This window comes from Gadus morhua, chromosome 5, assembly GCF_902167405.1.
Source record: "Gadus morhua chromosome 5, gadMor3.0, whole genome shotgun sequence".
In the NCBI taxonomy this organism is placed as follows: domain Eukaryota; kingdom Metazoa; phylum Chordata; class Actinopteri; order Gadiformes; family Gadidae; genus Gadus; species Gadus morhua.
The window spans coordinates 15,491,295-15,513,359 of record NC_044052.1 but is presented as its reverse complement, the minus strand read 5'-3'; the positions used below and the strand labels follow the sequence as shown (position 1 = coordinate 15,513,359).

The following is a 22,065-nucleotide window of genomic DNA, read 5'->3' as shown; positions in this document are numbered from 1 at the left end:
CTACTCTCTTCCTCCATCCGTATGTCTCTAGCTCTTCCTGTCCTGTCATTGCAGCCTCTGTACACACACACACACACACACACACCACACACACACACACACACACACACACACACACACACACACACACACACACACACACACACACACACACACACACACACAACACACACACACACACACACAGCTAATGACTAATGGCGCTAGTGACATCAGGGGTTCCATTATCTCAACACTGCTAACATTCAGATAGGCAAGGATGCTAAAAACCAAGTAAACAAATCCGATTGCAACTCACACTGTGTATGCATGCTAAGAAATATGTTGATGTTTATGTACGTGTGTGAGTGCATTCCTATGTACCCGTGCGTGCAACTCAAAACGTTTAAGATACATAGTCCAGATTTGGTCTGATGACTTCAACAGAGTAAGAGTCGGGCCCCCCAATCCTGGACCTCCCATCGCCTTCCCTCCTCTCCCCCTCCACCGCCCCCAGGGTCGGCGAGGGAGGCCAGGGAACCATCACTCAGTGGCGGCCATGACGCCGTAGGAGGGCTCCGGAGGGAGGGGAGGCCGCTGCGAGCCAGGAAGCCTGGAAGGAGCAGCACACGTATCGTATGCCTCATATGGTCTGCACTGGGACCCAACTGGTGGAGAAACCCAGGGAAGGCTGAGCGATAGAAGAGGCCAAAGTATATATCTCATTACAACGCAGTTTGCTTCATCTGTGGTAGATTGCAGCAGCAGACCTTCCCGGGACTTTTTGGTTGGTGCGTTGCCTCATGCCCATTTACGATGCCATGGGAGCGCATCTTGTGTAACATAAAGAGTTGAGACCATAGGGTGATGGGGGAGAAGAAAGGAAGGAAAGAAAGAAAGAGATGTGGAAAGAGAAAGGGACAGAAAGGAAGAAGAGAGAGAGAGAGAACCTATTGGCCTGGCAAGAATTACGTGTTTAGTTTGTGTTACTAAAGCAAAAGCATTCCACTGGTTTTAAGGACTACCAGATGGGAGCTGGCTCTCCTTCCTCCTCCCACTCTCTCGTTCCCTCTTTTTCTCTCCCCCTCGCTCTCCCTCCCTCTCAGCTCTCTTCTGGTCCGCAAGGCACAATCCCTGTGCCCTTATACAGCCATGCAGTCGTGCTGGCCTAGCTCTAGCCCGGTTGAGCTGTGCAGCCTAACGTACTTGTGTGTGGCGTGTTGTGTGGTGTGTGTGTGTGTGTGTTGCGTGTGTCTTCGTGAATATAGTGTGTATGTGGCAATTTTACTACGATGTCCTGATGACCTCACAGCTAATACCACCAGGAGAATTAAAATGATCTGTCCGTCAGCAGAGCAGGAACAAATTGTGACACGACAAAAAAAAAAATCAGACATTTAAGAAGGATTTGAAATGTAGCACGACTACGTGTGGTTGTATTAAATTGTCAGAAGTGGGTTTGTTGTTATGCATCGTAACCTTCTCTCTTTATCTCAATCTTAAGAGGTTTTATTAATTATGAAAGATCCCAAAACAGTTATGAACAATCTATATCAATTAGAGAAACTGGCTAGCAAATATCATATTGGCATGTGGTATATTTTATTGCAGCAATGATTTTAAGAGTCGGAAAGCTTTCGGTGAATAACAATTGCATATCGGAATACCCCTGGTCAGATGAAGCACACAAGCGGAAGGAGAGGAAGATTCTTCTAGTCTAGTACCTAATCTCCCTAGAAGTATTATCACTGCTGTCAAGCAATTTGTCCCGAGTTTTACTATTTGAAATGTACACTTAGGAAGATGGGGGGGGGGGGGGGACCTGTTGTACATGTAGGGTGATAATCCAACAAGTGTGCAGGCAGGCTGCTACTGTACGCTCAGCTTTCCCTACACTGAGGCAGACTCTGTTCAGGTGTGGCCAGGAGTGACAGTGCTAGACATTTCAAGACCTCAATACTAGAGCTAGCGTGACTTACGTAGGCAGAAGACGCCCAGTCAGAACAGGGCCTTTCTCGGTCTCCTCTCGTCTTTCTGTGAGCCCTGGTGGTGAATGGGCCTGCGGCCAGGTAGCAGGGGGATAGACAAGCAGCCAGAGAGAGTGAGAGAGACTTCTACGATAGCATCCACTCCTTGGAAGCGATGATTCACCAGAGTGAGCGAGGTTAGCCGCAGAACAATCACACACGTCGTCATATTCTAATTTTACAGTGCCACGGTCTGCAAAGTAAACGTGGCCTAAAAGAGAGAAGGAGCAGACACCCCTACATGGAGGGAAAGGAGAAAGGAGTTGAATAGGAGATGTCTGCCTCAATCGACTGTCGCCTTGAGGACTCGGTTACTCGTGCTTTGAACGAGCTGTTTTATGGGCTGCGACCTGATCGATCAGTTAATATCCTGGGGAGATGGATGAATCAATACCTTGTTTCCTTGGTGGATTGAACAGACTACAGGATACAAATTAGACCTTTGAGTACGAGTCAATTATACCCTTCGCCCCAGGAGGATGTGAATAAAGAGTAGGGTACGTTGTTGAGGTCCAAACAGACTAATCTACCATCAAGTTTAAAGACAGACTGTACCCTCAGCTCAAAAACTGAAATACTTAGATGTTTATTTAACTCTTTAAAACCAGCCAAAGGAAAAGCACTGCTTGTCCGGCAAGCTGTGAAAGGCTTCAGACGATACAGTTAAACGGCCAATCACAAAAGGCTAACCCTCTTAAATGTAGGGTGGTGCAGCTGAGGCCAGTAGCACACTTCTTCAGTGTTATGAAAACAGGGGCTGGGACACTTTGGGCAGTGAGGCATTGAAGGTGGATGGCCCTTAAATCAGATAGACCACATCCACCTTGCCCCTAGAAAACCCTAAAACCCTCTTATTTAAGGTTGTATTAAGGAGGATGGATGGAGTGCCCCCCTTCCCCAAGAATATCGCTCACCGCTAGCTAGATGTGTCAAACCTTCTACATCATAAACCTTAAACATACATTACCATGACCTCCATTGCAACGTCCATTTCACCTCCAACTTTGAGGGAATCAGACCATGAACGAGGGAATGCTAAGGGCAAATGCATGATTATACAACATAGGGTAAGGGTAGATAAGGAAAAAGTTCATGACTGTCATCATCGATGATGACTTGCTTGTTAGCTCAGAGTCCTTCGTTGGTGAGCTAGTATAAGACAAGGAGGGAAGGAAGGGGAAGGGTCATTCGATTATACTAACGTAGGCCTCCAGCACTGCAGTCATGCGTTAGTCATTGGGTATGAGTGTATTTTCCTCATGAGGAGTTAGGGATATCACACATCGTGAAGGGATGGTGGTTTGACTTAAGGCAAGCAGAGTGCAAACACAGCCTGTGATTATCATTGTATCTCCCACAGGGGAAAATTGTTAAAGTTAAAACATTGTCTAGGACTAGTAGCACACCAACTGTAGTAGATAATACTTGGGACATGGAAACAAAACATAAAAGACATTAATCTTATGTTTAACCGTGAGAAAATTATGTCCGGCAATGTATACGTAGTGCGTTTGACCTGCAACTAAATGAAAAGCTTGAGAAAAATCTGGAGTGGACAGGGGTGATTCAAAACATTAAAGAAATGCTGCTATGCTGTGAGAATATAGTCTTCTCTTTGCAAACATCCCCAAATGGACTGTGCCTCTTTCAAAGAGGGATTAGCCACAGCTGTCGTCGATGTGAGGAGAATTGGCGGATGATAATTCATTCAAACCATTCTGTTTCACTATCAAGCGGTCTGTAAACATTACCCCAAAAGGTCTGTACCTGCCATTTAGGGAAATGTCGAAAACGTGTAATGGAGATAGATTGGTTATCAATTGCTGCATAAACCCATTCCTGTTTTTCCAAAATATAATAAGATGGTCTGCAATTGACTAAGAATTCTCACAAACAATCAATCATCATCTGGAATTAAACTTGGGAAAGGAGCAGGGGCTGGAGGCTACACTGAAGACCGAAGGGAAAAAAACGTATCCTAATAAACTATATTTTAGGCTTATCCCCCCCTCCCATCCGCCCACTTTGTCTGGAGAAAAGGCCATTTGGACAGACCTGGTTTTGTCTTCTCGTCCCTCTCGACTCTCCCTATACTGTGCTGCTCTTAGACAGCCAGCGGAAACCACAAAGGAAACTGTCTGGCTGAACTAGGGCTGCCACTAACGATTAACCAATTTTTTCCATCAATCCATTATATTGTCGTTGAATCATTTTGGCCATAAATATCTTTGCTAGCTCAATTGGATCTGGAATCAATAAAAACTAACGGATGATATATCCCAATATTTATTTGTCAGGCTAAAAGTAGCAAATGGTTGGTGTTTAATTGTACAAAAACAAAATCTGGCCAATCGTTTCAGCACTAGACTAAACCCTGATGATAATAAGCCAAATCAAATGCTTCCACTACAGACAATGTAAGTCACTTGAGACACCCATCATAACAAATAGGGACAAAAGTAATAGTGGACTCCCTCATCATTAATTAATGTCCTACTGGATGAGGTCAACAGGTGTTGTGAAGAAAGTACTAGTGAAAACAAATGGGTCTACACAGCTACTGTAATTCATATTGCAACAATCAAGGCATGCAGAAAGTCAGCCAAAAGCAATTTGTCCTCCACTGCCATGGACTAAAATATATGTAATAGTCCACAGAAGCAGAGAGATACATTCCTGACAAGGACTAGCCAAAAGTGGAGCTGTTGGTTCCATCCATGGCTTAAACAAAAATCATATTTTTGTTATAGGCTAATTCATTCCATATAACTGCATAGCAGGCCTTCTCTGAGCCTCTCCAGAAAAACATCCATTCCAAGAAAAGAAGGCTTCCAAGAAAACTGCACATTGAAACCATCCCTCACTTTAGCTGAGTCAAAGCAGGCTGAATCCAGAGATTTGATTAAATTCAGACCATCGGACAAAATAACCAATCGGTGCCCAGGAGGCTGTCCGTTCAAATGGGTCATTACAATGTGATTGGTGACACCAGCGTCTCCCCCCGGGGGCGATGACTCAGTGGGTAAGGGCGATGCGTGAGGTCTGGAGCCGGAGCAGATTTAGGAAAAGTGGGTCTTCCCAGGTCACAGGGTCACTGGGCTCCAGTGAGTAACCTTTCTCACCTCTCTGACAGGACCCATTTGGACAAGTGATGGAAAGTATCAATAGCAGACAGTCCACGACCCCTTGGTGGTGCTGCTTAAGGTTAGTTAAATACTTTGATACAGACACGCTGTACTAAACAGGCCGTCGGGAGAAGAGGGACAAGGGATAAGACAGGTGACGTAAAGGGGTTTCACTTCAGTTCAGTGCTTGCTTATGTTATTACCTGCCCTCATCCACTTCAACATAATGTGAGTGTCTTTGCTATGTTGTGTTGAGTAAGAATTGATCGTCTCTAGATCAGAGCAGCTACACAAATGGGCTTACACACCAAGGACACCTCAATGTCTCCACGAGTTATATTGGATTGGTGGTCAAAGGGAGGTGAATACAGCAGACGACACTTGAGACATAAAAATAAGATGAGTGAGGTAGGTCGTGTGGAGAGCGAATACAAAACATGGACAGCGATAATCTATAAATAGCCCAGAGAAAGCAAGATCAAAACAAAAAGGCCAATTTTACGCTACCAAATATAAAAAAAATCATCTTGGTTTGTGTGGGGCCATTTCAAACCACCTCATGAACACTTGTCAGTCCACTGAAACTTATTAGGGAAAAAGACAAGCGTAACCACTTACTGAAGGTTTTTGCAGATGTCCGAGACGGCCTTGAAGGACACGGTCGGAGAAGTTGACCTTGACCTTCATGTGCTTCATGTTGGGCAGCTGCAGGCGCAGGAGCTTGTGCTGCGGGCGTGAAGAGCAGCCTGGCGTCCGCCTGGATGCCGTACTTGTCCAGCGTCCAGTGGGTTTTCAAACAGCCAGGTCTTCTTCTTCTCCCACCAAAAGAGCGTGGTCCGACCAGTCCTTCTTCACATCTAGGTACGTCAAAGGAAAAATCACAGGGTTAATCGATTGCCAGGCCATCATGCAGTTAAGTACAATTTAGTCGTTTAACAGATTTGTATGATGATTTATCTAACCTTTTTTTTTAGGTTAGATAAACAATACAATAGTGTAGTGGTTGGGGAATGTTGGGCATGATCAATGGTGCTTCCAGGTGGAGTGCGTTTTTTTAAACCAGAAGACATTGCGGTACATCCCCAGAACCTTAAACACCCAAAACCCTAGACTAAACCACCCCCACAACAAACACACCCTGCTCAATTGCAACCTGGAGATAGTCAGGGTGAATTCTCGACAAGGGTTTCATCGTTTTCTTTTCTTTGATCATATTTCCCTTTGTGCAAGATACATTCCTTTGATTCCCTGCAAACGATTACAGACAAAGGGATAGGCCTGAGCGGTGCCCAAGGGTCCGATTGCGTACGTGTAAGAAGAGAAGACCCCTCTATGTGTCCTCACACTATAGGGACCTGACATCACCAAATATGTCCCTCCCGGGCGGATGTTCATGTTTGGGGTGAGCTGGAAGAGGTGGGGACACCGCAGGGGTGCAGAGCGATCCTGGGGTGCCTCGGTTGGGGGCTATGTGTAGGTGGATAGTGATGAGAAGTTTCAATGGGGCTGCCGTTTGTGAGACACGGATATCAGGTTCATCCTCCCCCTCTTTGTTGTTGTGTCACGGGGGATCCCTTCAAAAAGCACCACCGTGCCACCCAAAAACCCCAGTCCACAGCCCCCTGGCTGCATGGGGTGGATCCACACAATGGAGATGCTTATGATGTGTGACATTTCATGGAAAGAAATTCATTGGAATTAAAGGAGAAAAAGCTGAAGGGATTTGAGGAAACTCAAGGCAGCTGTTTGACGGAATGAACGTGATCTTAATCCTGAGTCGGCGTTAGGTGAAGGTTTTAAGTGCTGGAATATAATCGATGAATTCCCCCAAAGCCTGGGGGACGTGAAGAAAATGTAAAACTCCCCCTTCTCGTAAGGGAACCATTGTGTCCCTTAGGTCCATTATCTGAAGATCCTCGATCCTAATGCATTTCAAAATATGTATTCACCTGGCTAAAAAGGATTGAATGCAAATCGTGCCCTCTAGCTCATGGTCTAGGTCTGATAAAGAGTTAGACTGAACATTTTGTACAAAGCAGTAGAAAGTACATAGTATGTATGAAGCAATGTCCATAATGACAGGTTTGACCTATATTAAATTATATTTCCAAGATTAATGCCTGGTGGTAATCTTTGAGGGGAAACTAATATAAGAGCATGCGTTTTACTCTTGTACGTCGTCCTACAGCTGTGATGTCATCAGCATCCAAGGGGGAAGTCATTTTTCAAGGCAGTATCCTGTTTCCTCTCTCTGCCTGTCCACACCTCTTGCTACCCCTCCTCAATTCAATCTCTAGCTCTCTCCCTCCCTCCCTGCCTAACTCTGAGCTTTTACTTGCAGTTTCTCAGTGAGTAATTTCATCGTGGGGGGGTCTTCTAATTCAAATGGTTTTAACTTTCGCGTTTATTTTGGATGAACCCCATTGACACACAACACGTGGACACAAGAATAAACATTGCTGAACATCTTTCTGATGCAGAATTCTGGTGTCTAATATATGCGATAATCAATGTGGTCATACATTGCATTGGGATGAATTAAACATATATGCAAATACAATGAAAATGTCGGCCATATTGTTGAGTCTCAGCTGCTCATTACCTTAATGCCCATTAGTCAGAAATCAGCAGGTTGGATTCATTGCCACACATTACTGGTATATCTTCCCAATGTCAGAAAGCATGGTTCATGACCCTGATTTTAAAATCATCTGCTTAATATTCCGGGGCCATCTCTCATTAGTTTAGTGCTTCCTCACCCATAATATTTCCATTTATTTATTACAGAGTTTGTACAGATTACCCAAGGGTCTATGAAGCCATTAGAGCCATCAAGGACAGCTGTATTTCATCTGCTTAGGCGAGCTATCCATACAGGACAACACATCAATACACGTTAGCTTTCTATTTGTCCTTTGCTTTGACACAGAGCTAATTGTATTAAGCTTGAACCTAGTGTGTGTGAGTAACGGAGGGGGAGGAGGCGGTGGTGTTAATGATGTGATGGTGGAGTGGCTTGTGGGTTACCTTGTCCTAACCTCTTGCCAGTCAGTCAAACCGCAGGGTAGCCATAGAAACACAAAAGCTTGGCAGCCTTCTGTGCATGTCCTGTCATTGTGCTCTTGTTTGTGAGCTAGGCACACAACGGTGGCATCCATATGCATCACTGACAACACTTTGGTGTTCTCCTCTAAAAAAAGGGCAGGGGGTGAATGGAGCTACGGTGTATTAAGCAGATGATGACGGATGCTGGGGAATAGGGACGAGCAAACAACAGCAGGATGTTAGCAAAACAAACCCCACCTCGCTGAGGTACGAGAGACCGCCAGGAGAATAGCCACAGGAATCAGGGGAGAAGGTCGAAAGTTAAAGACAGCATCTTTAATGCAAATGCCATTTTGGTCCCCGTTGTCCCCGTCTCCTTCCCCTGCCCACCCCTCCCAGGACGGTGTGAATGTGATGGGGAGGGGCAGTTGTTTGTTGAGCTGTTTGCTTTTCAGACCTTTGAGTCTTCATTCCATTCCAAGCTTTCAATTTTTCTTCAACGCCAGAAGGGGAGGACACGTCTGTTGTGTGGAATCTTTTAGCAAGCAGCATGGGATTTTGCTGTCATCATTGTGCTCCGATATCTCAGCTGTGCTCAATATGACTCCATTGCTGCCATTCTACAAATGACACCAGACATCCCAGGCCATAGCCGAAGTCCAAAATAATGAGAGGGAACAAGAGAGGGAGCGGAAAATGGAAATAGATCCAAGAGTATTCTGGTCTGTATTCTTAGTTTTTCCCCTCGTAGGACGTAGTAATTTTGTGTGTCTGAGCGCTGGGCTAGCCAGGGCAAGCCAGCTGCCAATATTGCGCAGTTGAGGTCTTGACCACAGTTCCTGTTCTACAAGAGGTTATGTAACCACTGGTTACCCCTACACATGCACTGAGCTACGTGCACAAGGTACGGATACTGGTAGTTAGGGCCGAAGTATAGATGGACATACACTTTAAAATCGTAGATCACTCACTACATAGAGAGGACCGCTCAAGACCCTCCTTCCGGCAGAGCTCATTGGCCGCCGCCGCCGCCGCCCCCTTACCCGAATCACTGTGACGTCAGGCAAGGGGTCGAACAACATGATTGGACGAAAGGCTTGGGGGGCAAATCTGGTAGCCCTCCCTTGGGTTCTTTCAATAACAGGCTGGTAATTTAATCGGCTCAAGTGGAAGGAGGGAAGGGGCCCAATGGCATCTCTCTCTGGTCTAAAAATACAGCTCCGGTCCGGCATGACGTAATGCCGCAGCAACATGAAACATGGGCCTAAGTAATTGGCTACATAAAATATGGACGGTGGGGTAGTGATTGTGTCAGGCAACATAGAGGATGGGGGGGCAGCTGAGATTATGAAGGGAGGGAGGGATGTGGCAGGAGGGGAAGTATGTTTTTATGACCTCTTTGGGCACGTGAAAGAGGATACGGCTGGCGCTATCCACGCACGTGTTGTGTAGATTATATATCTCTCTCTCTCTCTGTGCGTGCGTGCGTTAGCCATTTATTAATCAGTTGGCTTGGTTCCCTGTATGCAAGTGTGTGAATGTTTCTTTCGGTGTGAGTGCAATTACGTGTGGTCTAATAGGCTTGATTAATCTGCAAGTGTTGTCAAAATTGCCTATTTTTCATACTCCCGGCATCGCGACGATTAGCAAGCCAGTGGCTAGCCGGCCTTCTTCCCAGCCGCTTCCCCTCTGCTCTACATCGTGTGCCACGGCTAAGACAGTGTACACCGGAAAAATAATGCACATAATACAACTCAACAAGAACCGCTACACTATCCTTCAATTACAGAGGAGTCAAGTGAAAAAGTGTATTTTGTGAAGGAAATGGTAATGTGCTTGCACTATAATCAGAACCGAGGACACGGTTGGAAGGACTTTATCTGGCATTAAGAAGAAACTTCTCCTTTTTTCTTCCTTCTTGGACCCTCCTGCTGTAGCTTCCTCTTTGGCACATTCTCTCCTTCGCTCCCTCTCTCTCCTCCACATTCTCCATCTCTCCTCCCCCCTCCAGCTCCTCACCACCAGAGATCGCTCCGTTCAATCCCTCCTTTCGTAGTCAGCAGAGTATCTGGTGTTTACATTAGAAGAGCGTGGTGTTTATGGAGGAGAGGGGCGGATGGATGGATGGGCCAGGGGGGCTGGATCTTCAATTGAGAGAAGCGAAGCGGAGGAGATGGCGATGAAGGAGCCGAGGAGAGAAGTGTGACAGCCATGTGTGTCACCCTGTGTGGTTCATGGCTGTCTGACAATACCAATAGGACCCACACAGAGGAATCAACCTCAACATCAAAACTCAGAGGGATTTTCAACCAGACCCCAGAGTCACACTGAGTTTAAAACACTGAGCTAAGAGTCAATACTAGTCTTGCTTTTTGGTCAACGGCCACAAAACAGCCAAAATGTCCATGTTTAGCAATTGTTCATATTGAACAGTGTGTACCTTTTTATTTTGTTATTGTTAGGGAGACAAATGGGATTGAAATCTGAGCAGTCATGACAGAATTCAAAAAGGGCCTTAGAAAGTATAGACACATTGGGATCAGAAGGAGTAATGCCGCTTTTCCACTGACAGTACCAGCTCAACTCGCCTCGACCCGCCTTTTTTTGCGTTTCCATTGCAAAAATCTGGTACCTGGTACTATTTTTGTCTCACCTCCGTCGAGGTTCCATGAGAGCTGAACCGGTCCTTTCGTGTGACGTAAACAGGCTGCTGGCCACTGATTGGCCAGAGAGTGATGCCACTGGACTGCTCAATATGAGCAACTTACCACAGAAAGCGATGTCACACTTTACAAAATAAGTGAAAGCGCGTGCACGCGGAGAGGGGGTGCGATTTCAGACGGGGATTCCATTTTCGGAACTACACCGGCATCTTTAAATAATAGCATCAGTGTTCAGTCAACAATAGTGATTGATTATTGAACACCGCAGGATCAGCACGCAAGAACACGCCGTGGACCGTGACAGAGGTGGAGACGACCTTGTGTGTAGGCAGTGTAGCCCTGTCTGTTTAGGTGTCGCGTCCTATGCGACCCCCCCTCGTTGAAGAGGTACTTTTTTAGATGGAAACACGAAGTGCTTGGAACCAAACCAAGTCGTGCCGCGCTAAGTCGTGGCATGTTGAGCTGGTACTGGCGGTGGAAAAGCGGCATAAGTGTGAGGGACGTTGTCATAACCCGCGTCACACTCTAGTTATTTCGCTAAACCAATGTAAGGCCGGGAAATGCCATGTTCCATGCTCTTTGGGGTTATACATGTCTCAAAGAAATTTCGTCTGTCCTGGTGAGCTTGTCAAGCTGTTGCCAGGGCAACTCATGTTAGTCGCCAGCAGAGTGACAGCACAACAGCGGGGAGCGTGTTTAGACACACAACAAAGAAACAGTGACACAACACACAGTGCAGCTTAAGCAGGGATCTCAGCTGGCTTTTCTGTCCTCTCTCTTGACCCATTTCAACATCTCCCTCCCTCTCTCTCTCTCTTTAATACTGTTAAGCCGTCCTCTACCTCGCTATATCTCATCTCCCCACACATATATCTGCAAATATAGGGTGAAGGTTAGCATTGACAAGCCATGACACAGGGGACAACTGCTCTACTGCATTGTCCTAAAATTAGATCTACTGTATAAATGGCTTCACACAGTGCAGCCATCTGTAGAGAGAGATGGTATCACCACAACATCAAGAATCACGGCAGATTTCCATCATAGGACTGAAAACCAGATCAGTTAGGCTGGGCGGTGGCGGGGGGTGTGAAAGGTGTAAAGTCTTGCCATTGTAACAGAGGTGAGATTGAGATCAGACACGGTTCATGTGTTGGGGTTGAAAAGGTGACGGCTGGAGACACTAGCACAAATTTGAGAACGCAACCCGGCATAAAATAAAGAGCGATAAAAACCTGTTTGCGCACTGACGATAAGTAACAGCTGAGTTGAATAGTTAAGTGACAGATAGTAAGTTAATGCAGCGCGGCAGACAGCCTTGTGGCCAACTACAACGTACTGACGTTCATTCCATCGACTGTTACATAACACACAAGGTCACAAGGGTATTCTTAAAAGCAACACGTGATCATTGTGATAAGAAGAAAGCACAACAAGCACAAGATTACTTTGTGAGATGATTCTCCGTGTCGAGTACTTCTAAATCAGAGCTTTCCCTTCATCATGTTGATACATCGAGGTAGACATAGGCATGTCTGATAAATGCAAAAAAACGGCATATTCAACAGTGTAGCCAACAAGGCGCAGGCTTTAAGCAGCAGGTCACACGGGACCAGTGACCTCTCTCATTGACAGGCATAAAAAGAGCTGTGACCTGGGACAAGTTCCTGCTGCTGTATGGTCAAGGCAGCCTGAAGGAACATCAATGGGCTGGCAGAGTCCCACAAGAACAGCCCTAATCTCTCCCTATGGGAGCACTGCTCCAAGCTCACACACACGTACACATGATGTTGGGGGGGATTTCTTACCATTTTCTTATGGCTGCATTGAAATGTGTTCGATTTACTGTTTAGCCATAGTCGGCAGTTTGAGAATTATTAAGGAGAGAAGCGCTCTGTGATTAAAATCTCACACACACACACACACACACACACACACACACACACACACACACACACACACACACACACACACACACACACACACACACACCACACACACACACACACACACAGAGACTAATAAGAAGAACGAGAATTCCTTCTACATGTGTGTCGACGGTAGTCTCAAGAGCCATGTCCTATCCAAGCTGGGAGGATTCACCAAAGTTCCAGCTGTAGTAGGAAAGGCATCGCAAACTAATAGCCAAGCCCTACAGACCCATGGTTTGTATCAATTTGTGTCACAATCCAAACACAGCCAAACAAGGGGGTGGCACACCCTCCGCCCTGGCGCAGCCTCATGCAATTAGGTGTCCCTGGCCCCGCTGCCGTAATGACATTACAAAAGTGACTCCCAGCCTTTGACAAATGGGGCATAGAGACGTAGAGTATCCATCCGGCCCCTTTGGATTCCATCTATCCATTCTGCCAGACATCCCCCCTTCCCCCTGAGTGCGAGGGAGCCGGGATGGGATATGCAGCCTCGTCGGCCTGAACGGCAAGCAACCTCGCTAATGCCTCTGAAGCTCGGGGAGCCGCGCTTAACATCCGAACCTCCGAAACGCATCGCTCCTTGGACAGTGAGCCTTCAGGGAGCAGGCCGGGGAGCTTTCACCGAGATGAGAGTGGGCTCTACGAGGGCCCACTGCCAGGGTAAACATTGAGGCAGACTGCAATCCTTACATTTCCAGAATGTCCCACACCACCATCTCTTTTGAACCGCATTACACAGCGTTAGAAAAAAATGGACAGAATCAGTTGGAGCAGGCCCAACAGATGTGCGTGGAGAAGAAAGAACATGCTGCCGACACTGAAGACCGATGTTAGAACTGGTATTATCCCATTAGCCTATGAAATGAAGTGTGAAACGAATGTATACGGTCCCCATCTGCTGCTTTAAGAGTCCAATTAGTTCTTCATGGAGCCTAATCTTAGAGGGGGAAAAACATGGCGTGACACGGTCGTGTAAACCTTTGCCACTCGATAGCTTCCAGTCGGGTCCAAAACCTTACAGCCCGGGGGGACAGATTGGATGGAGGGGAGGGGGAACGAGACAGTTGAATAGAATCAAGCCCAAGTAGCTTAACACAACATCAGATCGTTTTACTGCACCGACCCACAGGTGTGTGGTGTTAAAGAAAATAACGCAGCGCCCCGACAGCTCCCCCACCGTCCTGCACGGCTGGCCGGAAGAGAAGGGGACTCAAAAGGGAAACACATAAACCTCCTGATTCACAAGGGGGCCATGAAAATACTTTGCACTGTACGGCTGGCATGCCAAACATAACTCACTGCTGCGTCAATTTGAAAATGGCAAACCACAGTATTAAAAGAATAAAGTGAATGAGCAATAGAGTAGTGATAAAGGAGAGAGGTTTGGACATCATGTTCCTGTGCATCCTCAGGTCACACAAAAAAAACGTAATTTTCATTCATGCATGACATGATGTATGCATGTGTGGGTGTGTACGAATGGCTTAATACAAACAAAATCGTTGCAGTTGTAACAGGAAAGCGTTAGCCTGGGCAGGACCCCCTACTTAAACTAACTACTTCCTTCTGGCCAGATTAGAACGCAGGTCTGATGTGTTCCAGTACGTCAGCCCGGTCATCTCCGAGTCTGTGGTGCAGTACAGTTACCAATCAATGAGTCTCAGAAGGCGAAGCAATGTCCAACATCTGAGATTAACGATGTATCCAGCCAACAAGAAGACTGGAAATCGAGGGACTTTGTAATGTATGCGAGAAAAAGAGTGAATGCAGTGCAGTATAGTTTCACAATTTGCCCAAGAACAGGATACAGCTTTATCTAACCACTCCATCTAACTCTCTGAAGGGTATAATGGCCCCACTTTCCCCTCGACCCAGTAGAGAAGGATTGCAGCCTTAAAAAGTCCCGAAATACACAAAGTGATAGAAAGATTGCAGAAAAGAGCAGGGGAGAGTCAAGGGGCAAGGGAATGGGAGGGCGAAGGCACGCAAAAAAAATGAAAAACTGGCGGGATGTTAGGCATCCTGTGTTAGATCACGTCTGTTTCCTAATGAAACCTGTGCTCCATTGTCAAAGGGGGGGTCAACTCTCCCTGACCACCCCTACCTCTTTTGCCCCCCCCCCAGTTACTCATTTAAAATACGTCATTTATTAGAAGTGAAGTCACACAACTTTTTTTTTTATTTAAAAAGTCCCCATTGTGAGAATGGCTAACAAAAGCTATGATAAGATGTGCCAGATCATGTATAAAAGTGTCTACTGTTTCTTCGTTTCACACATAGTTTGATAATGCCAAAACACATAGCATGTCATACAACTACAATGTTAAACATAGGTCACCCCAAGGCGAAGTAGACTATGTACCATCAAAGTATGTATGTTGTGGCTACCGATGGCCCCCAGTGGCCCGTGTTGCATTAGCGGAGCCTGGTTGGGAAGCCATTAGATGAACAATCAACGTCTCACTGCTCCAATTGGGCTTGTTCAAGCCCTACATATCTCTTCATTGCATCCATCCCTAAGGGATCTATGAACAACTAACTACTGATACTTTCAGTTGAAATAGTCACAAGGATTGATGATGGCAGACACGCGAAAACGAGATGTCACAGAAAGAAAGGAGGAAAGAAAGAAAATTCCTACATCACAACACTGGAAGAGATAGATGCTGGAAGGACCGACCTTGACCAAAGAGGAAGTGTATTTACAATTGACATCCTTTTGTCTCTCCACAAAAAACTTCTCAGCTGTAAACTTCAAGAAGCTTCTTAAAGTCTTCAGAGATATTACAATACATGCAACTTCAGGGAATTATAGAGTTAGAGATAGAGTTATAAAACAGAAACACTGAAAAACTGATGAATGCTTACAGGATGTTTATTTTCTTGTCTAAATGGCCTGAGCTTTTAGAGAGCGGGGCAATTTAGAAGGAAGCACAGTGGCAGTTGTAGATCAAGCAATGAAAGGATAACGGGAGGGGGGGGGGGGGGGGGGGGGGGGGGGGGGGGGGGGGGGGGGGGGGGGGGGGGGGGGGGGGGGGGGGGGGGGGGGGGGGGGGGGGGGGGGGGGGGGGGGGGGGGGGGGGGGGGGGGGGGGGGGGGGGGGGGGGGGGGGGGGGGGGGGGGGGGGGGGGGGGGGGGGGGGGGGGGGGGGGGGGGGAGGGGGGGGGGGGTGGAGGGATGGAATGGGGGTCAATCAGTTTACTTTATACTGCTGCTCTCCTGGAGAGATGTAGGGAAATGCAGACTGTCGCAGGCTCCAATCAATAACGAGTGCTTTCCTGGCATTTGTCTATTTAATCCATTATAGAAGGCCACGCAGAGGGGAGTTCAGCTTTAAGGGAAGGGATCACAGAAGGATGGATTGAAGGAAGGGAAGAGATATGAGAGAGAGAGAGAGAGAGAGAAGAGAGAGAGAGAGAGAGCGAGAGAGAGAGAGAGAGAGAGAGAGAGAGAGAGAGAGAGAGAGAGAGAGAGAGAAGAGAAGAGAGAGAGAGAGAGAGAGAGAGAGAGAGAGAGAGAGAGGGAGAGAGAGAGAGAGAGAGAGGCCAACCAATTTAATCCTGTTTCTCTGTGTGCAAGGGCATGCAAACAAAACCCATGTACATCAAACAGGTGTACGTCCATGAAGCGAAATAGCAAGCATATTTTATTAATCATAATAAATTATTAATTGCGTTAATATAGCACTTTTCAAGAAGATACCCTAAGTGCGTGCGCGCGTGTGTGTGCGCGTGTGTGCGTGTGTGTGTGTGTCAAGTAGTATTTCTTCAATACATTTTAATTTCAAGTAAATATAGGCTAGTTAGTAGCTACTATGACCCAAACTGTCCTGCGATACTGGACTCAGATAGTTCAAAGTGCCCAAACAGTGTGCAGCCATGTGTAAAGTCTGTGGTAGGATGGGTTAATGATTACAATGGAAAATAACCTGTTGACTCCAGATAGTGAGGGAAAAAAGTGGCTAAATTAAACTTCAACCTACTTTGCTGTGTAAAAACCGACAATGAAAACAGATGGTTGGAAGATAGTCTGTGAAAAGACAACAAGTGCGGAGAAATCACCCACACCCCATTCACTCACTCATCGCAAAAACCTCCAATGACTGACCAAGGTCAACAAGCACACATCACATGTTAACTCTAAAGGGCTCTTTATGGTTCCACGTTCACGCAACGCAAGGGGGTTACGGACCCCTTACGTCCTTGCGGACCCTCCTCTTGTCCAGGGCAAGGGCCGGACGTGCGCCTCCCAAAAACGTAACCTTCCCTTGAGGCGTCGCAGCAGCAAGGGCTGTGATTGGTCCGCTTACTAAAACCCAACGCAGAACCATAAATGTTCACGACTGCGTCGAAGCGTCTGCGTGGACATTGCGTTGCGGGAACGCGGGAACGTGGGACCATAATCAGCCCTAAAGGGGTGAGGAACTCTCCATCGGTGAATCTAACAAAGATTCATAAACACCTGAAATGAGGTCCGAGAAAGTCTATTCAATTGTGAAAATGGAGAAGCTGAGCACTTGCCTTCGAATTAAAACAAGTCTTGGTTTAATTTGTCTTACAGTCTCAGCAAATGTATAGCCTATGCTATACAACCACTCCTATACACTAAAGAAAGATTGATTTAGCTACACCCATTTCAGAACACAAGGCAGTCCAATCTATTCCAAAAAGGCCAGACCCTACCCCAAATAAAACAGTTCCATTTTCTAAACAGAAGCTACACGCATTGGACTCAAAACAATGGATAAGGCCAGGCCTTGAGTGCAACTGCAGCCCCAATGAATATGTGCCATGCAGCAGCAACAAGAAAAGCACATGAATCCTGTTTCGTTGCAGCTCCGTTGCAGACGCCCCCAGAGAACAAAGACCTCAATTATGTGGAGCGCTAACAGGAGAGCTAAAAACAGGGACCATGGCGGGCCATAAGGAATACTTAGCATTCAAGCGCTGTTGGCGTCTGCGCTACACACTCGTCAGGCCCTACCCAATGAGCCCCAGCGTTGCCTCCTGCCAGAAACGCCCGCCACTGACCTCTCTCGCTATCCTCTTTCTAACAAGGCAGCGCTCAAGTGTCTGGAACAGAGGGCTCTTGTGCCCGCTCGCACTCTGCACTTGTCCAGTGCATGGTTGCAGTTACAGAGGTGTATGTGAGCCAGTGGGTGGGGAGGAATGACAGGTCTGGGTTCCAGTCATTCTTTCTGTTCACACTGCAAGGGTTCTGATTATTCAACTCTTAATGAGTGGTGACAAGGTTTATCCTGAAAACATGGTTTTTATGGTGGGATAAATAACCTACACATAGACTTCATGGTACTATTATCAGTTTTGCCTTTCTATTTCATCTATCTACCTGCCGGAAATTAGCCATCAAATCCAAAGACTGATAAGACACTGAATTCTTAAAAAGGGATGCAAGTACGCCTACAGGTTAAAGTAGAAAACAAGGTACAATTGTGCACACAGTATATAATGGTAGCTCCAAACTCTAACGGCTACAAAAACCCATAAACACAATGAATGGCCATTAACAGTCTGATTCATCCTGTTAAAAAGACATTTAAGAAAAACACGCAGCTTACCGAGTTTCTCAACTAGTTTCAGCATGACACCACCGATATGGATTTCCCCAGTCACCCTCAAAGACACGTCCCTTTTGAGGTCGGTGACATGCATCTTCAGTTCCCATGTCCCGTCGGCATAGCAGCCATCGGGCATTCGGATCCCGTCCAGCGCCATCCTGTCAAAAGGGAACGAAGAGGGGACCAGGAAGTTTCATCAGAGTTGGGAGACATCAAGGTGGCCTCAAGCCTGTTGACCTTCTGTACGTAGCGTATGGAGCACGCTGGACCAATCCAATGCGATGCATATCATTTATAATTGATATCTCTGCTCAAATAGAGAAATCAACATGGAGAAGCCAATTTTGCCATTTAAGTTGTATATTGTGAAAACGACCTACATATCCCCCCGACGAGCTCACGTACAGCCCCCGCTGTTACAATGCATAGCCTCCTTGAAAGTTGGTGTGAAGAGCGTTTAGCGATCTACACGACCGCTATTGAACCGCTTTGGATCAATACTTAGAAACAGAACAAAGGCTAGACCTGGTGCTGAGTTCAACAATGTTTTCGTGGCTCTTGGTAGTGAAAGCGGACCTGTTCACCTGTTAAAAGTAACGGTAAACCTACTCGTACAAATAGAGCAAGAAGTGAATTACGTAAGCAGAGCCAAGACAAGGACCCCTGGGTGCACACTACGCACCTCATTCAAAAGTAACTCAGTTAAAACATAGGTTTGAAAAGGCAAGCTAAACATAATCGGGGATCATTTAAGAGAGGACAAGACAGTGAATTTCATTTGGTCGTTTTGGGAATATAAAATAACCTATTCCGGTCAGTGTTTTCATATTTCATAGCGCCATAGGAGTAACGTTACTGGGTTGGAAAACGTAAATCAAGTCTCACTCACCTTCAGAAATACACCAAACCCAGAGAGCAAAAGCGCAAAAACTGTCGACCGTACGATATTCAACAAGTCCAGGTCCCTATCACACCATGTATAAAGATGTTTTTTAAAAAGAAAAAAACAAGAACTCGCCGAAGTGAAGTATCCCAAAGTGTTTCCTCGGGCTTCGGCTAATGGAGTCCAGCCGTCCCCGTTCCTCCCTCCCTCTTTCCAGCAGCAGCGGATCACGTCACTGTTCCAATCCCACTTTTCCTTTCACACTGGGACCTTTCTTTCCCTAGCGGTCCCCACTGTTTCCTACACATACCCTGTTCTGCTGTAGTCTCTATCTTTATTCAAAGAAGCTCTAAATGTCACGCACATTTTTTTTTTTTTTTAACCAAAACCCTGAACAGTGGGTTTATTCTTTATTCACTTTTATATCCATGTAATGTGCTGATTTGCCAATGCCCAGTTTGACAAAAGAGGCAGTATGATTTAAACCTAGCAATTAAGCCTCATATTTATACATCCCCCAACAAATTATAAATAAATAAATAAATAAATAGTAGATAACAATTCAGCGATTCACATCTATGAGGCCAGGCGACGGCAAACTGCCTTTTATGGAAATAGTAAAGATATGCATGAGTTTGCAGCCTGCATCCGTATAACATTATGGGGTCTTTTGGGTTTATAAATGGTCCAAACAACTACGGGACTTCTGACTCAACTTTATTGATATTCCAATTGCACTGCCGCAGGTCTAACTGTTTGAGTCAAGCTGCAGGTCTTAAGTAAATCACTGTATTTGTACAGACAACATCCAATGTTGTCACGGTCAACTATCAACAATCAACAGCAGTGTGTTGAATTTCACAGTGGCCCTCTTTTAAATTCGGATGGGGATCAAAAGGGTTTGTTATCCTTCATGTATAAATTATATGTAGCTGGCCTATATGGTTGCGTTGCATCCACCGCTTCGTATTTTTGACGCAACAGCAGAAAATGCAACAAGAGGGAGCAATCATGAATCATCCAGGTTTCTGGCTCCGTCCCGCGGTGAACTCGCTCAATCGGAGCCACACGCCTGGATCTCAAGAGCTCCAAGCACCAGCGGAGGAATTCAGGCCTTCAGACCAGACCACAGTCTGCATCAAAGCGATTTATAACCTCCCTCTCTCTCACTGCTGCTCTGACCCTCTTGTCAGAGTGTCTGGCGGCAGATGCATTGCCTTTTATAGGCTGTGTTTTAATTGCAGGGTAAACATCTGAGTCAGTGAGACGCAGAGCAGGGTCACTAGACAGATAGGGATAGCATTTAGCTGCTGTGGATAGAGGAGCGGAGGACTGCAGCAGAACGGAGAACGAGCGAAGAAGAGTGGAGGTAGAAGTCAGTTCAACGAAAATATGTGACTACCAACATTGGTATATTAAAAGAAAGGAACGCTTTCCTAAGGTGAAATTGAGATCGTCTTTTTGTGAAAGTAAAATTATCTAACTTTTTTATAACCATTAAGACATGAGCTGCTAGCAAATGTACATAGTACTACCACAATGTAACAGCAACACTGCAGCAGATTGTGGATGTTTTAATATTATCTAAACATGACTACCATCTGCTGGCGAACCTCTAAAATCACCATGTATTATTTACGAGCGTCACTTCTGCTGTAACAGGCGCCATCTGTGACCAAGGCTTCTGCAGATGTTTATTAACTGCGTTAAAGCACTCATAGCTTAGGTTGAAACCACAACAGCTTGTGATTTACAATAGAGCCTATTCATGATGTATCAATGCACTTCATCTGCAATGGAGAGGAGTGCACTGGGAAGAATGCAACCCTTTCAGATTAAATAAAAGCCCTATTGTCTATTGTCCAACAGGGAAACCAGGAATCGTCCCCTTTTGTCTTAGATTTCCATCCCAGAATGTCTGGTCCCAGACAAACTTATCTCTGTAGAAGTTACACAAAAACCCATGAATGAAAACTAGGTCATTACTGATCAAATAGAAAGAAGGTAACACGTAGACATGATATGGAAAAAAAAAGTTTAATAAAAGAAATAAATACAATGCTTATGATGGCAGTTTAAAATAAAACAGGCATTGGTTAGTGCACAGCTCTGGGCAGTGGGGTTGGGGGGGGGGGTCTCATCCTTTCAAATAATCAGTCATATTTATATTCAACAATAAACTGATAAAATTCCTTGTTCTATAGCCTCATAATGCAGCTGTCCTGGGGAACTACAGACAGCTACAACGGTACAACCGATGCCAAACGATGTAGGAAATAAGACAAACAGCAAAACAAAGAACCCTCCTTCAATGCAATGAGATGCCCTTTCAGCAAAAATAAAATTAGCAGAATCTTCCTACGTAAATCCTCAGAATGTTATAGTTGGCAGAATGTCACGACTGAGATGATAGCATATCAACAAGCCGGATACATTTGGTGGTGCTTTATGAAAATAAAACAGATAATTTAGTAAAAGCTGTTGAGTTGGGCTTGTGGTATTCAGCTAGGCAACTTTAACATGCAGAAGTTGACAGGGGAGTTATTTATCCATGCGTTTTCACTAGAAAAACTTGAGGATGGTGGAGTATTGAGCAAAAAGGACTGCTTCTGTGAAGGAATAAAGGGGAAATTGTCTCCAATCTATGAATGCAAGTTATTAAAATCATTGGCCCTCTGTCAGTGCTTTGTTCCACATACGAGTAAAAGACCAAGTGAAAAAGACACCCCGTCTACCATTAGGCCTACTAAAGCAATTATTCAGACTCCTAAAGTAGGTAATGGGTTTTGTCCAGTTGATGCAAACATATTCGGATCACATCTCGTTTTTCA

The 22,065-nt window shown here is 45.7% G+C and overlaps 1 protein-coding gene across 1 annotated transcript in view; it reads right to left on the bottom strand.

Annotated features, from left to right (window-relative positions):
- The window catches only part of fermt2 (FERM domain containing kindlin 2), a 39,789-nt gene extending 20,331 nt beyond the window's left edge, over positions 1–19,458 (bottom strand). The window contains 8 exon segments of the mRNA XM_030356220.1: positions 5,750–5,759; positions 5,761–5,784; positions 5,786–5,863; positions 5,865–5,927; positions 5,929–5,955; positions 5,957–5,988; positions 18,352–18,509; positions 19,241–19,458. Coding sequence (XP_030212080.1) covers positions 5,750–5,759; positions 5,761–5,784; positions 5,786–5,863; positions 5,865–5,927; positions 5,929–5,955; positions 5,957–5,988; positions 18,352–18,508 — 391 coding nt within the window. The 5' untranslated portion in view covers position 18,509; positions 19,241–19,458.
- Positions 19,459–22,065: the final 2,607 nt, after the last annotated feature.